Source organism: Bicyclus anynana, chromosome 8, assembly GCF_947172395.1.
Source record: "Bicyclus anynana chromosome 8, ilBicAnyn1.1, whole genome shotgun sequence".
NCBI lineage: Eukaryota > Metazoa > Arthropoda > Insecta > Lepidoptera > Nymphalidae > Bicyclus > Bicyclus anynana.
The window spans coordinates 12850203-12864953 of NC_069090.1; the positions used below are offsets into that span (position 1 = coordinate 12850203).

The 14751-nt window shown below is 33.4% G+C and overlaps 2 protein-coding genes across 2 annotated transcripts; both read left to right on the forward strand.

The window, feature by feature from the left end:
• The first annotated feature begins 1103 nt into the window (after positions 1-1103).
• Positions 1104-6132, forward strand: LOC112053121 (luciferin 4-monooxygenase-like). Its single transcript, XM_052883054.1, has 11 exons — positions 1104-1260; positions 1794-2001; positions 2421-2619; positions 2816-2938; positions 3079-3253; positions 3331-3475; positions 3883-4004; positions 4252-4335; positions 4542-4688; positions 5196-5361; positions 5889-6132. Exons 1-11 carry the CDS (start codon positions 1111-1113, stop codon positions 6014-6016), a joined length of 1647 nt encoding a protein of 548 aa, XP_052739014.1. The 5' UTR covers positions 1104-1110; the 3' UTR covers positions 6017-6132.
• Positions 6133-7535: 1403 nt separating this feature from the next.
• On the forward strand, positions 7536-12827 carry LOC112053129 (luciferin 4-monooxygenase-like). Its single transcript, XM_052883326.1, has 12 exons — positions 7536-7586; positions 7961-8118; positions 8321-8528; positions 8629-8827; positions 8963-9085; positions 9190-9364; positions 9457-9597; positions 9907-10032; positions 10544-10627; positions 10738-10884; positions 11487-11652; positions 12475-12827. Exons 2-12 carry the CDS (start codon positions 7966-7968, stop codon positions 12603-12605), a joined length of 1653 nt encoding a protein of 550 aa, XP_052739286.1. The 5' UTR covers positions 7536-7586; positions 7961-7965; the 3' UTR covers positions 12606-12827.
• Positions 12828-14751: the final 1924 nt, after the last annotated feature.

The following is a 14751-nucleotide window of genomic DNA, read 5'->3' on the forward strand; positions in this document are numbered from 1 at the left end:
GTCTTATTCATTTTAAACTTTATTGGTAAGTAAAAGTAAACTTTAAACTTTATTGATTCGATCATAGATCAGAGATACTCCTAACATAGCTCGTTCCATCGCCCGCTGTGTAACTCTGAGCCTTCCTATGAGGCCCATAGTCAGCGAACAAGTCTCGAAACCATATGTCATCACTGGCAACACGCACTGTTCGAAGACTTTTGTCTTCAGGCACTGAGGAATTTCGGACTAAAAGTTAATAGTCAGGTTAGGTAGTTTCGATTTCTTAGTACAGTACAGTTTTCTCAGTACCTGAAGACGAAAGTCTTCGAACAGTACGCGTTACTGCTGCCCCGTGCTCTGCAGGCGATGGAGTATTTCTATGTGATTGTAAAATCTTCTACAGTAGAATTAAAGTGAACGGCATAACTATATCGATAATCCATCCATTTTATCTATACAGGCATAATATCTATATGTATCAATAATGATACGATATCATGTATTTTATACTTCTCTTACTGTCTATTATTACTATCAGACTACTCAACGATATTATAACGATAATATCGTTGAGTCTACTTTACGAATGCTTAAAGTGTTCTCCGAAGCACGGGGGTGTAACACTACAAACATCCCAACTTTGTGCTGAGAATTTTCACTGACAAAGAAGAAAGAAAGAAAGGCCCTTTTCATAGCCCGAGCCAGGACTCGAACTTAGAACTTTGTATATTTAGCAATCATCGTATGCTACTGGAAGAATTTTGTCTACAAGTTAGCCCTTGATCTCACCTGATGTTAGTGATGATCCAATCTAAGAATCTTTGGAAGAGGTAAAAGTTTATTCTATCAAAACCTCTGACCATTGGCGTGTGTACTTATAGGTTTATTTCCTAGGGGGTCTGGCCCCCAACACCGGTAGCCCAGAATCTTGGGGTGGGCATCCTTGGGTGAGCATAATTTAGGACTTTAACTACGGAACCCTAAAAAGAGGAGTCATCACATGCTGTTAGTAAAATAGGAAATATCTATACTATGGTATCAACTTAAGAAGACATGTGTTTATCTGGTAAGAAATCAATATTTTCTTACTTAATATAAAAATGCATCTTTTGTAACAGAAAAACAGAAATGGCTCACCCATCATCAGACGCAGTTTTATGGCACATGCAGGAGTTGGCGGCAAGAATAGTCGCCGAATCGGGTATACCAAGTGACAGATATCATGTGGGCAAAATGCTATTACGCAGTCTTAGAGATGCTCCCGATCACTTGTTTCAGGTATTTATCTATTTATTATTACTTACTAGTCCTCGCTCTGCGATCTCGCCTGCGTGGTTCCCGTTTCCGTAAGAATACGGTCATAAAATTGACGTATGACACTGTTTCTCAAATAAGGTGGCTTTCTAGTGGTAAAAGAATTTTCAAAATCGGTTCATTAGATCCAGAGATTATCCCCTACAATACCACATACCTCTATAATTATAATATTACCTAGTATAGATTTACTGTAGGCAAATCTGTATAAATACTGTACTGTATAAATCACATACCTATTGACATTAAATACGTAACGTGTCTCAAACGGTGAAGGAATAACATGAGGAATCCTGCATACCTAAGAATTGTCTTAATGCAAGCCTGCCAATCCGCATTGAGCCAGCAAGGTGGACTATGGCATAACCCCTCTCATTCTGAGAGGAGACTCGAGCTCAACAGTGAGCCGAAAATGGGTTAATAATGATGATGATGATGATGATGATGATGATGATGATGATGAAATTATTAATAACATTGTTTTGAAAATTCTACAGATAGACGGCGCAACAGATGAGAAAGATACATTTAGATCCGCCCTGGAACGTTCTACACAATGTGCGACTGCCTTCAGAAACCTGGGTCTAAAATACCAAGACGTGATAATCATCATGGCACCAAACCATATAAATTTGGTTATACCAATGTATGCTTCTCTTTATCTCGGAATCAGAGTTGCTGGAGTAGATATGACTTTAGGAGTTAGTAAGTCATATTCGTTCACAAGAAGACAAAATTTATTCACTCAGAACATTAAATAAAAATACAACAATAAAACGGAGTACTAGCTTATAATATATAGTATCTAACAACTGCATTTATAAAAAACAAATTATGAAATACTTGAAAAATTTGGACGTATTATTCCTTAGAATGCATGTCAACTGATAAAGAGTTCAAAACGCTGACAGTATTGCCACATTAAATAGCAATATTTTCAATACTTGACCTTAATATAGGGTAGCCTTCTGGTCACCAGAGGCGGCGATTAATCGCTTTGCATTTGTTTTTATAGAAAGCGAGTACTCAGACGAGAAGAAACGCAAAGCAGAAGAACATAACTTAGCTCCATATTTAGATAAATTGTTCAATGTCATTTATTGTAATCTCGAATTTAATTTCAGATGAACTTCACAGCAAGTTCAAGAGTTGTGCACCAAAAATAATTTTCTGTCAAAGTGCAAAAGTTGAAACAGTTCAACAGGCATTAAAATTGTGCAATACATCCGTACATGTTATATCATTTGATGAAAATGAGAATTGTTTGACTTTTTCCAAATTTCTTGATAAGTATGGCAGAGGTACGGCAGTAGAAGACTTCAAGTAAGAAGTTAACAACTTTGCATAACAACAATTAAATGTTAAATTGGTATTAAATTTTCAAAAAGAATAATTTGACACACAAACATTAAAAGGAGAAACTGTAATTAAAATATATTTTTTTAAAAGCTTAGATACAGCGTAATATAAAATAAATTCAGAGAAATAATTGAACTAAAACTTTTTTCGATTATTCCAGACCAGCCGAGTTTGATCCTACACAAACAGATGCCTTTTTGGTACCAACCAGTGGTACCACCGGTCTACCAAAAACCGCTGTATTGAATCATAAAAATATTGTGGTGGGCTTTCCACTTACTCTGTAAGTATTTCAAAAACCAATATTTAAATTTAATATTTCAGCTTTATTCAGTTACAATACGAACAGCAATACATTGCCAAGAAGTTATATCTGACGCTATTTGACCATTTCATGCAGTTGGTTATATATCTTTTTTTCAGGAACTGCTGTACGAAGTTCCCAACACCATTTAAGCTAGCTTTGGTGCAATCTCCAGTGCAATGGTTATCATCCACCTTTGCATTTGTAATGTCAACATTGTTAAGATTCACGAGATTACAAACTTCATCCGCAACGACTCCAGAACACGTTTATTCATTGATAAACAAATACAGGGTATGAAATATAAAAGTCATGCTTATGTTTAATGTTAAACGAATCTTCGTTTCCTAAAATATCAATGTTATTCACAGCCAAACTTCACGATCAGCAGTCCTACGTTTTTGACAACGTTGTTGAAACCGGGTGCACGGGAACAGTGTGATTTTTCATCTCTCGAAGTCATTTTGATAGGTGGCAGCTCTGTGTCTAAAGAACTCCTTAAAGAAGTGAAGGCAAGTCATTTTTCCAGTGATTAGTCTAATAGCTTGCGATCAGAAATTTAAGGATTCTGTCCTGTCATGACCTGGTCCTGGTTGTTTTTAAAATATTATATGGAGAAGCTCCTTTCTTTAGAGACACTATAGAAGTCTGACGCTGAAAAGCTGGTAGTATTATCTTGTTTGCAAGAGTAAATTAAGCCGTTGGTTACAGTCATTAACATTAATACCTGATAGTGATCGTGATAGAGTCAAATCTCATCACCAATTGACATCAGTGCAGTGTGGTTGGTCAGCAATTAATACCCTTTCATATGTGGATGGCGGCCGGGTGGGTGGTGGAAACACGTTTGATACTAAATAATTAAATAAATATCTAGTACTTGTAACAAATGTTGTAATAAAAAACATGTCTTTTTCAGAAAGTGAATCCAAAATTATTAGTAAGACTAGGCTACAGTATGACTGAAGCCACTGCTTTAGTTTTTGATCCAGGCTATTCTCCGTTTGGTTCAATTGGAGCACCAATACCTCTTTTGCAATATAAAGTAAGAATTCGTAAAATGAATGAAATTGATAAAATTAAAAAAAAAAACCAAATTCGTTTATTTTACTAGATTTGCTTGTTCTTTTGAAATTTATAAATCATCTATCATTGACCTTTTCCTTTTGGACCTCAAGTAAATATTTAAGTGTTGATTAATAAGAAACATTAGTGTTAAAATTCATTTTAAAATCAAATTTTATTGAAATAATAAAAAATATCAAATAATAATTAATAAATTTCGTTTTTAGCTGGTAGATACAACGACTAACCAAGTCATAGATAAACCAAATGTACCAGGAGAACTAAGACTAAAAGGTCCAACTATTTTTCAGGTAAAAAAACAACTAAATTATCTTTATTAAAACAGTTCACAATTATTATTGTATATAACGAATACGTTAAATAAATAATAAATATGAATTGAAGATGAAATATAAAATTCGTAATCCCCAATTTAACAGCGGGATTTAATGTTTAATACAACATTTTTCAAAGTACTCGTTTGAATATAGTGTATAATATTATAATCTTATTACAGGGATACTACAATAACCCCGAAATGACAGCAGCTGCTTTCGACGAAGATGGGTGGTTCAAAACTGGTGACATATTATATAGAGATGAATATTATAATTTCTATTTCTGTGACCGCTTGAAACTGCTTCTTAAATATAGAAATCATCAGGTAAGTAATATAAAAGATTTGATATAACAGAATAATTCAAGAGACCTGATGGATTGACGCTGGTTCCCTGGGAAATAGGACGGGCCCTAATGTTGGATGCTACATGCGTTGACACATTAGCACCGTGTCATATCAGGGAGTCAAAATCAAGATCGGGGGCCGCAGCAGTATAGGCTGAAACAAAACGGTAAGGGGCACAAGTATGCCTCTTTGACTGGGTTACATATTTGTTCCTTTTGCCGTGGAAACCCTTTAGCCATGGAGTCGCAGTGCCAAAAAATTTCTCCGAATCATTTCACCGCGCCTATTTGTCTCGACTGATAACAGAAGGGCTGGCTCATTTTTTGGACAAAGGAACAGCCTGGCTATCCAATGCAGCCAGTATTCATGACACTACGTCATTATACGTGGACATTATTTGTATAGTTATTAGGATAAGTTAGCTTAAATTCCTTACTGTATTATTTCTTACAAAAAAAGAGTTCTCGGGCCAAATTTAAATTTCAGGTTTCTCCAGTAGAAATAGAGTCTGTGATAAGAAAACACCCGGGGGTGTTAGATGTAGCAGTGACTGGTATACCGGACGCCGAGTACGGGGATCTGCCTGTTGCTTTGGTTATAACTCAAGACGGACACAACGTCACAGCCAAGGAAATCAAAGATTTAGTTAAAGGTACTTAAAATATTTGCACGATGAATTTATTAAGAAAACCATAACTCTTAACGATTTTGTTTCTGATGTCTAAGAAGTCCATTAACAAATACACTTCCTAGCGGAACATTTGAGGGGTATTTGTAGTCCATATTAAAATGCTTGCCTACAAAGTGTGTTACTTATCCCCTTCTACTGCAATAAAAGCAATAACTTTCCACCAACAAATCCGCATTTGTTTTAATGCATGTGCTAAAATACAGTATTATGAAGCATTTAAATTAAAAAAGTGAAAATGGCCAAATTGCTACATTGGCCCTTAAACATAGGAGCCATCGACATGTTGATCACGATTTTAATATTACAATTACAATAATAAAGATTAAGAAGACATTATTTTTGAATAAAGAAGATAGACATCATTATCTTGAAGACGAATTTAAATACTGACAGTTAATTGACATTGTAAACATAATTTGTTTATCGAAACGATAGTGTGCTAACTGCTTATAGATAAGTGATATTAATAATAGCCTTATTGCTTCCAGTGTCCCTGACTGATACAAAACAACTGAGAGGTGGTGTTGCTTTTGTCAAAGAGTTTCCTACGACAACGACATCAAAAGTGGACAGGGTGAAATTGAAGGAATTGGCCAAGACTCTTAAAAGAGAATAATTTATTCTAAATTAATAGATCACGATGTACTCGTACATATGTTAATATATTTTTGTTTTTGTGAAATTAATCCTGTCTTAAAATAAATGTGCATTATATACTCTTGAGAATACTTATACACAATTGAATATATTATTTGTATATACTAACTTCGTTTTATTTAAAAAAAAACAAATTATAGAATACTGTTTCATTACTCACAAATGCTGAAAATGTGTCTGAAATCAGAGCATCTAAAAATGCTGCAATAGAATAGTTGACACTTTTTTTTAAATGGTCTTAAATAATTCATTATAATTCTACTGAATTGTAAGAAAAACATATTTTTTGAGACCTGGATTACATGAAAAATAGTTTTTTAATAAATAATTATGTTTTTGACAATACGAGCCAAAACGCCTCTCGGCCACGATGGTCTATATTTCAACTGTTTCCTGACGTCACTATAACAAATCAAGAAAATATTAGTTAAACATTAATTTGACGTTTAGTACATCAAGTACCATTGTGACGTCACAAAATGGACGACAGGACAGCGTTTTTGACACTTAGAAAATTTGAAAAAATCCATGATTTTAAAATTAAGTTTAATAAGAATTCCTTAACTTTGATTAAATAATATATTTATATATATTTCGGACCGTTATTATATTTACTATGCGAAATTAGTTTATATTAACTTGATATGAGTCACCTACCCTATTAAGATCGTACCTAATAGTTTTTCGTGATATTTAGTACTAACATCACACTTATATGTACCGGTCAAGGTCACGGCCGTTTTTTTAACAACCTTTTTAGTAGCTTCACTTGTAACTATGTATGTAAGAAAATCTTGGAATCTTAATTTGACCCACTTCTCGGTCTTCGATTAGGATGAAATTTTGCACACGCTCTCTGATGTTCTGTGAGTTAAATCGACCTTGTATAGTGTGAGTCAGTTTTAACTAAACAGTTTTTCTAATGATTTAGATTGAAAATTCGATTAGATAAAGCTGTACATTTAAAATTGCGCAGTCAAACTGGAGGCAGTTTAACTGAGCGGTCAGATTATTCAGTTAAATCGAACGTGTATTAGCGGCCGTCAGTTTTAACTGTTGATATAATTTTTAATGATTTTGATAAAAGTTTTTATTAGATAAAACTGAACATCTATAGCGCAACGAACGATTTTTATATCGCGATATTCCGACAGCAATAAGATAAACGTGGGCGAAACCGCGAGGCACTGCTAGTAAACACAAATACTGTTATAATATATAAATTGTAGTGACTTAAATGCACAAACAAAAGTTTAGAAAATACTCCGTCATTCACAAACAACGATTGCATTTACAAGGTTGCATTTGCAAAAACATCGTTGTTAATTTGCTTGTTGATTTAAACAAAGATGTTTCGTATTAACGAAACATCTTTGTTTAAATCAACAAGCTGCAAAGATAAAAAATGATAATGTGAAATTCTTACCTAATCTTTAACTACAGTAATGTAATCATCGTGAAGAAGAAAATATTGAAGTAATACCTACCTAATTAGTGAGTCTTATTCAGTTTAAAATTATACTTTATTGGTAAGTATGTAAAACATTTCGATAAATTATATTGTATTTGATATTACTATACTATACTATTTACGAATATATGTATAAAAGCGATAGGTCACTCGTCAAGAAATCTCAAAAACCGCTTCATGTGCATTCTCATGCTTTCTCAGTTATAGTCGAGATTGAAATTATAGATGAGTATATACACAATCTACTAGATGGACCGATGACATCAACAATCAATAAGCGATATTTGTAAGAAACATCGCCTGAATTCTGAGATGATGTTTTTAAAATTTTCGATACCTAGTGCAATTACCCGTCAAACATTGCTAATTATGCACATTATGTGTTAACATTTCCCATAAATCAGCAAAATGCATTTTCAAATATTGTTTTAGGAAAAATGCGTCACCCATCATCAAACGCAGTGTATTCTTACATTGAAGAATTGTCTTACAACGTCGTCGCTAAAACTGGTAAACCCAGCGACAGATATCATGTAGGCAAAATATTGTTACAAAGTTTAAAAGATGCCCCTAGTAACAAAATATTGCAGGTATGTTCTTATTATCATCATATATGTAAATCATGAAGCATTTTTTGTCACGATTGTCTATGAAATGAATATGGTTAAACGTTAAGAAGGGTTATCATTATATGCGTTTACTTCATAACAATGTTTTGTTATGATCAAATTGTAAATGAGCAAAATAATAATGTATAGCAAATCCAAAAATGCCTTATTTTCATACTAATAGATAGACGGAACTACTGGTGAGGAAGATACATTTAAATCCGCACTAGAGAGATCCACACGATGTGCAACAGCCTTCAGAAACCTGGGTCTTCAGTATCAAGACGTGATTCTTATCATGGCACCAAATCACATTAACTTGGTCATACCGATGTATGCAGCTTTGTTTCTTGGAATTAAGGTTGCAGGAGTTGACATGACGTTAGGAGTTAGTAAGTTTTATAATACAACTATCCTATTTAAAATAATAATAAGCTTTTGCTTTAATTAAATTCTTATATTTTATTATCAGCCTTCTTCATGCAATTTCAGACGAACTTCAACATACGTTTAAGTGTTGTGTTCCCAAAATAGTTTTCTGCCAAAACTCGAAAATTGAAACCGTTCAAGAAGCGTTAAATTTGCAAAACATATCCGCTCATATTATAACATTTAACGAGAACAATGATATTTTGAGTTTATCAAAATTTCTCGATCAATATGGCGGTCAGGAGGCACCAGAAAATTTCCTGTGAGTATTATATTATCATGTTTTTAATACCAAAACATATGGTTTTACTGTAACTGTAATTGTCAATTTAATTTTAGTTACACGTTTCAGTTATTTGTTAGTCATTATTTAATTATTATTTGTTGATAATTCCAGACCAGCTGAATTTAATCCTGTTGAAACATATGCCTTTCTAGTGACAACCAGTGGTTCTACCGGACTACCTAAAACAGCTGCACTAAGTCATAAGAACGTTATCATGAGCTTTCCTCTTTTAATGTAAATATTTTCTTGTCTCACAACCAAGTTTAATTTTGATCTATCTAAATCAATTACTATGATTAATCGTCGTTCATAATGACCATTCTTATATTTCTTTTCAGGACTATTCGTACAGAGTTTCCTACTCCAGTGAAACTTGGATTAGTTGTTTCTCCCATACAATGGTTGTCGTCAACTTTTTCATTTATCATGGGACCTATATTGAGATATACTCGATTACAAACGTCGTCTCTACCTACTCCAGAGCACGTTCATTCTTTAATCAACAAATATAGAGTAAATATTCTTGTTAATATTTGAGTACACATAATAATTGTTTTTACACAAATGAGGGATTCTATGCGACAGTGACTTCTTTTTATTTTTAGCCGGATTTTGCAAATATGAGCCCTACATTTTTGATATCGCTTTTGAAAACTGGTGAGCAAGAAAAATGTGATTTCTCATGTCTCCAGTACATGTTAGTCGGTGGTAGTGTCGTGACTGCTGATCTTCTTGAAGAAATGCAGGCTAGTACCTATTATCTTCTACATAAGTATATAAAACTCACTAATCACGATATATCGAAAACCGCTAGCCATACAAAGATGAAATTTTGCAATGAGGTAGTTTTTAGTTTGTAGACGTCCGCTAAGATTTTGCGACAGGGCCGGATTAAGGAGGTTTAAGGGCGGACGAAATTGTGAGCGTCTCCTAATTCTATAATATGCATAACCAAAGTATGTTAAGGAGGAGTCTAAGTAATACCAAAGAATATAATATGGTTTGTGGAGATAATATAAAAGCATGACGTGTAAATACATTTTGTGATATTTCAGAAAATAAATCCGAAATTGAAAATTGGAGTAGTTTACGGTCTAACAGAAACAACGGGAGCCGTTTTTGATTCTGCCTATTCCCCAATAAAATCAGTTGGTAGACCAATGCCATTTTTGCAGTACAAAGTAAGTATAAACAAATTGGGACAGAAATGACAGCGTTACGTTTTTGTGCGCAACCTATTCTGTGCATCTTTCACCGTGCGCTTCCGTCAACAGCGTGCACATGCGTGCGGACGCGCTCGCCGCGGCCTGCTGCTCCTCGGTTGCGCACCTTTCACTTATAAGGCGCAGGTATTGTTGACGTAGTGTATGCTGCGGGGCAACATACACCTATATAAACAGTCGATGTGAAGGAGTAAACTCCATTCGTGCATTGGAGCTGATACACACTTTTTTTCTAGTTTAGTGATAAATTCTAGTTTGTGATAAAAGAAAAATATGTGCAAAATGTGTGTGTGAATGCAGAACCCAAGATTATTCCCACCAACGTACTCCTTTGTTAATAACAAAGATACTAAAGACCATTTACTAGCTACGACTCTAATATAGAATTTACTTAATTTTGATTGAAATTTGTATAATATTTACCTAATTAACTGAACTTCTAACCTTTATTGGTGATATTTTGTTTTAGTTAGTGGATCCTACCACAAATGAAGAAATAAATGAAGCTAACGTACCAGGGGAACTGCTACTAAAAGGACCGACTATATTTAAGGTTAGATCATTTTAAAAACATTGATTAAAAGTAGCCGTTTAATCTTCGTAATCACTTATTTTCGTAGAAACTTTCCAAATATACAAATAATTACGTATCATCGTTTACAGGGTTATTACAACAACCCTGAGATGACAGCAGCTGCTTTCAATGAAGATGGATGGCTAAAATCTGGAGATATATTATATAGAGATGAATATTACAATTACTATTTCTACGATCGCATCAAAATGATACTAAAATATAAGAGCCATCAGGTATAAACATAAGGAAATATTATATGGACGCGTTGATAAAACTAAGACACGACTGAACTGAGAGTTTAAATAAATATTTATATCATGAAGAGGTAAAGTTTGTGGTTTGGTTTGTGGACTGATGACATCAAGCTAGTCGCAGGGATTCGCTGGATGCAGGTGGCTCAGGATCATGATGTTTGGAAGTCCCTGCAAAATGCCTATATCCTGCTGTGGACATCCATCAGCTAATATTATTGATTGATTGAAAGTTTGTGGTATTGTAGGGGGCTATCTCTGGACATACAGAATCCAATTTTGAAAAATCTTTTATCACTAGAAAGTCACATTATTTGTGGGTGCTATACTTTATCCTGTATTCTCACTGGAACGAAAAATATGAGGGTAGAATCGCAGGGAATCGGCTAGTCTATACTAATATTATAAAGCTGAAGAGTTTGTGTGTTTGTTTGATTGAACGCGCTAATCTCAGGAACTACTGGTTAGATTTTAAAAAATCTTTCTGTGTTAAGGCTATATATTATCCCTGTATTCTTACACGTACGGGAACCACGCGGGTAAAACCGCGCGGTGTCAGCTAGTATAATATAATTTAATTCCAGGTATCTCCAGTAGAAATAGAGTCTGTGATAATAAAACACCCAGGAGTGTTAGATGTAGCAGTGACAGGTATACCGGACGCCGAGTGCGGGGATCTGCCTGTTGCTTTGGTTATACTTCGAGATGGGCACAAGGTTACCGCACAAGAAATTAAGGCTCTAGTTAAAGGTGCAGAAAATATTTTGAGTTTTAGTCGGTTAAGTTATTTTTATAGACGCATTTTGATGATAATATATAGACATTTTAAGATTAAGACTAAGAAAAACAAACTTTAATATGAAGGGATATAATTTGCTACGTATGGAAAATAATTAATATACCTGCCTTCCAAACCGGTGAGATAGACAGTAAGTACAGACAAGTAAGCCTTCTTAAAATTAATAACTTCGATTTAGAATTTGAATTTGAACTCATTTCCAAACAAAGTATACACCAGTCATTTGGTAAAATAAAATGGTTGCCCGAGGAATCAGTTTTCTGACAATCTCTTCTTTGAGTAATGCTTAAACTTACGGTATACGGTTCCCAACAATAAATGTGATAGATCTTTAAGATAATCTATTACTTTATCTATACTAGTAGTGAATAATGTCTTACATTAATTATAGTATCTGATGCCACTTGAGTAGTTATGTCGATATCAAAACCCAAGTAGTAGAAGCAAACACCACATTGTAATGTTTGTCACAATCTCAGTGTTGTGCTTGTATGAATGTTGAAATTTAGAAATAGCAAACAAAGAATACACGATATTCGGCAAGTTATAAAGGGTTATAACTATATAAGTTTAATATCTTTAAATTATTACTTTACCATATTTTTAAAATTTCTTTCTTTTGTTTTAAGTATTTGTTGTCTTTTGTGTATTAAGTGTGTGTGTCCAAATAAAATAATTTTCTTTCTTTCTTTCTAATAACTTGCCGAATATCGTTCATGTTTGGCCATGCAGCAAAATACTAAGCTTGTGACAAATACCTTATTTCATTTCAGAATCGCTGACTGATTCAAAGCAATTGCGAGGTGGAGTAATATTTGTAGAAGAATTGCCTACGACATCGACTTCGAAGTTGGACAGGATTAAATTAAAGGAATTGGCGAAGATACTCAAGAGAGAACAATAGTTAAAAACATTTGTCTACTCGGAAACTAGACATCACGACGCTGGTATAGTTATTGTATGATATTGTTGTGTATTATTAGGTATGTCAAATGATATAAACTCTACTTAGTTCTCCAACTTGTTTTAGTTGTCAGCATTTGATATACTATACTAATTACTTAATTTCTCAATCAGCATAAGCTAGTCTTAGCTAATTAAACATTATAAAAAACGACAAATTGTTTGTTTTATATTTTATAACACATTTGCTCGTAATCGAATTTTATCATCGTATAGTATCTCATTACGTACTGGTGCGTTATAGTAATGTGACACGCACGATTTTTTTTTTTAAAGTAAAACAGACGGTTTATCGATCGATCCTTTTTAGTTAAACAACATTTTATGAATAAAACTAACTTTGGGAGTTATAAAAATATAATAAATAAACATTTAATTTTTTAATTTAATTAATTTTTACAATAAAATACAACCTAATTTACTTTATACTGGCTGTTTTTTGCGTAAAAAAGCTGAAAATTAATTTGTTAATAAGTAAAAAATATTCTGCGCGCTTTTTCTTTTCGCTGTATTGTTTTTATTTCCTTGCAAATATCGTCATCATCATCATCATCAAGTATTGTTTTTATTTCCTCGCTTACATGACCATGACCATGACCATGTTGGTCGACCCCTCACTAGGTGGACCGAGGATATCAAGCGGATTGCAGGGGGCTGCTGGATACTCGCAGCTCGAGACCGTTTTGTTTGGAACATTTGCATGGACATGCAAGAGGCCTATGTCCAGCAGTGGACGTCCATCGGCTGTTAATGATGATGATGATGATGTTATAAAACGTCGTATGACATCGTGCACTTTAATAATAATTACAGCCTCTGCTTTCTTGTAGCAATATCGCCTCGGCTGTAGTTATTTACTTACTGGACTTATTTAACTATTAATATAAGTTTTATTGTAAGATATAAGTTTTATTGTAAGAAAATAGAAGACAAAACAATAATAGAACATTAGTATGAAAAGTAGTTTGCTTCCCGCCACATTTATATATCCACATAAACAAATAATTTGAATTAGCGGATATCTTTTCTACGTACTGCTTTAGGTGTATTTTACTTTCTTTTTGGCTCGGAATATAAAATTAATTTAGTCATAATGATAAAGCAAAAGACAAAGGAAATTTTATAACTCAATAATAATAATCCAATGTAAAAACAATATAGTAATAGTTTTGTACGGGGTATCAAAGAAAAAGTTATTAAAAATAAATTATGAGCTTGAGAGTGCCAAATACTCTTTAATACATATTTCTTTTGAAACAAAAAACTCATTTACATCTCAATTTTATCCAAGTATTATTTTCTTCATTTAAACAAGATGAAACAGACTTCAAGGTGATCACTTATTAAACATTTATGAAACACGAAAACCGAATGACAGCTCTTTCACACAAAACGATTTTCTCAAACTACCCTCGTCTGAGACTTGAACATAATAATTATAAAAATCTAACCACCATACATGTAGATATATTTGTCTGGTAGATTAAATATATTTTGTCAGAACAAAGCCTTTTTTACATTTATAAAACTCATGATAAAAACCCTGTTTAATTAAGTTATAAACGAAGCAAAAAGTAACTGGATATTAAGATTCATGCATGGAGATCTGATCATAATCTACTTCTACAGACTTTCAATAAATATTGCGAAATATTTTATGTTGTAAAGTGGTTGTAAATAAAAATTTACAACATATAATATTCTTTTTTATTTTGATTGTATCACATTCTGATTACCCAGAAGGCATTTATCAACTTGTAATTTGAATCATTTAAGTCCAACCACTCAGAGATTGCATTTATGACACTTGTAATTGTCATTGTCAATGAGAGAGATAATGACAATTTCAATGTCAATGAGATGTTTATATATCTTTAAGTAATCTCAATCTAGTAATAACATTAAAATTTATAATTATACCAAACTAGCGGATGCCCGCGACTTCGTCCGCGTGGAATTTAGTTTTTAACAAATCCCTCGGGAAACATGGATTTTTCTGGGATAAAAAGTAGCCTATGTGTTAATCCAGGCTATAATATATCTCAATACCAAATTTCAGATAATTCGGTTCAGTAGTCAAGGCGTGA

Excerpts from the sequence above, each read along its gene's own strand:
- LOC112053129 (XM_052883326.1), top strand. The coding sequence starts at position 7,966 with ATGCGTCACCCATCATCAAACGCAGTGTATTCTTACATTGAAGAATTG. Across the intron at positions 8,119-8,320 it reads CTAGTAACAAAATATTGCAG|ATAGACGGAACTACTGGTGA; the intron begins GTATGTTCTTAT and ends TCATACTAATAG. Across the intron at positions 10,628-10,737 it reads AAGGACCGACTATATTTAAG|GGTTATTACAACAACCCTGA; the intron begins GTTAGATCATTT and ends CATCGTTTACAG.
- LOC112053121 (XM_052883054.1), top strand. The coding sequence starts at position 1,111 with ATGGCTCACCCATCATCAGACGCAGTTTTATGGCACATGCAGGAGTTG. Across the intron at positions 2,939-3,078 it reads GTGGGCTTTCCACTTACTCT|GAACTGCTGTACGAAGTTCC; the intron begins GTAAGTATTTCA and ends TCTTTTTTTCAG. Across the intron at positions 5,362-5,888 it reads AATCAAAGATTTAGTTAAAG|TGTCCCTGACTGATACAAAA; the intron begins GTACTTAAAATA and ends TATTGCTTCCAG.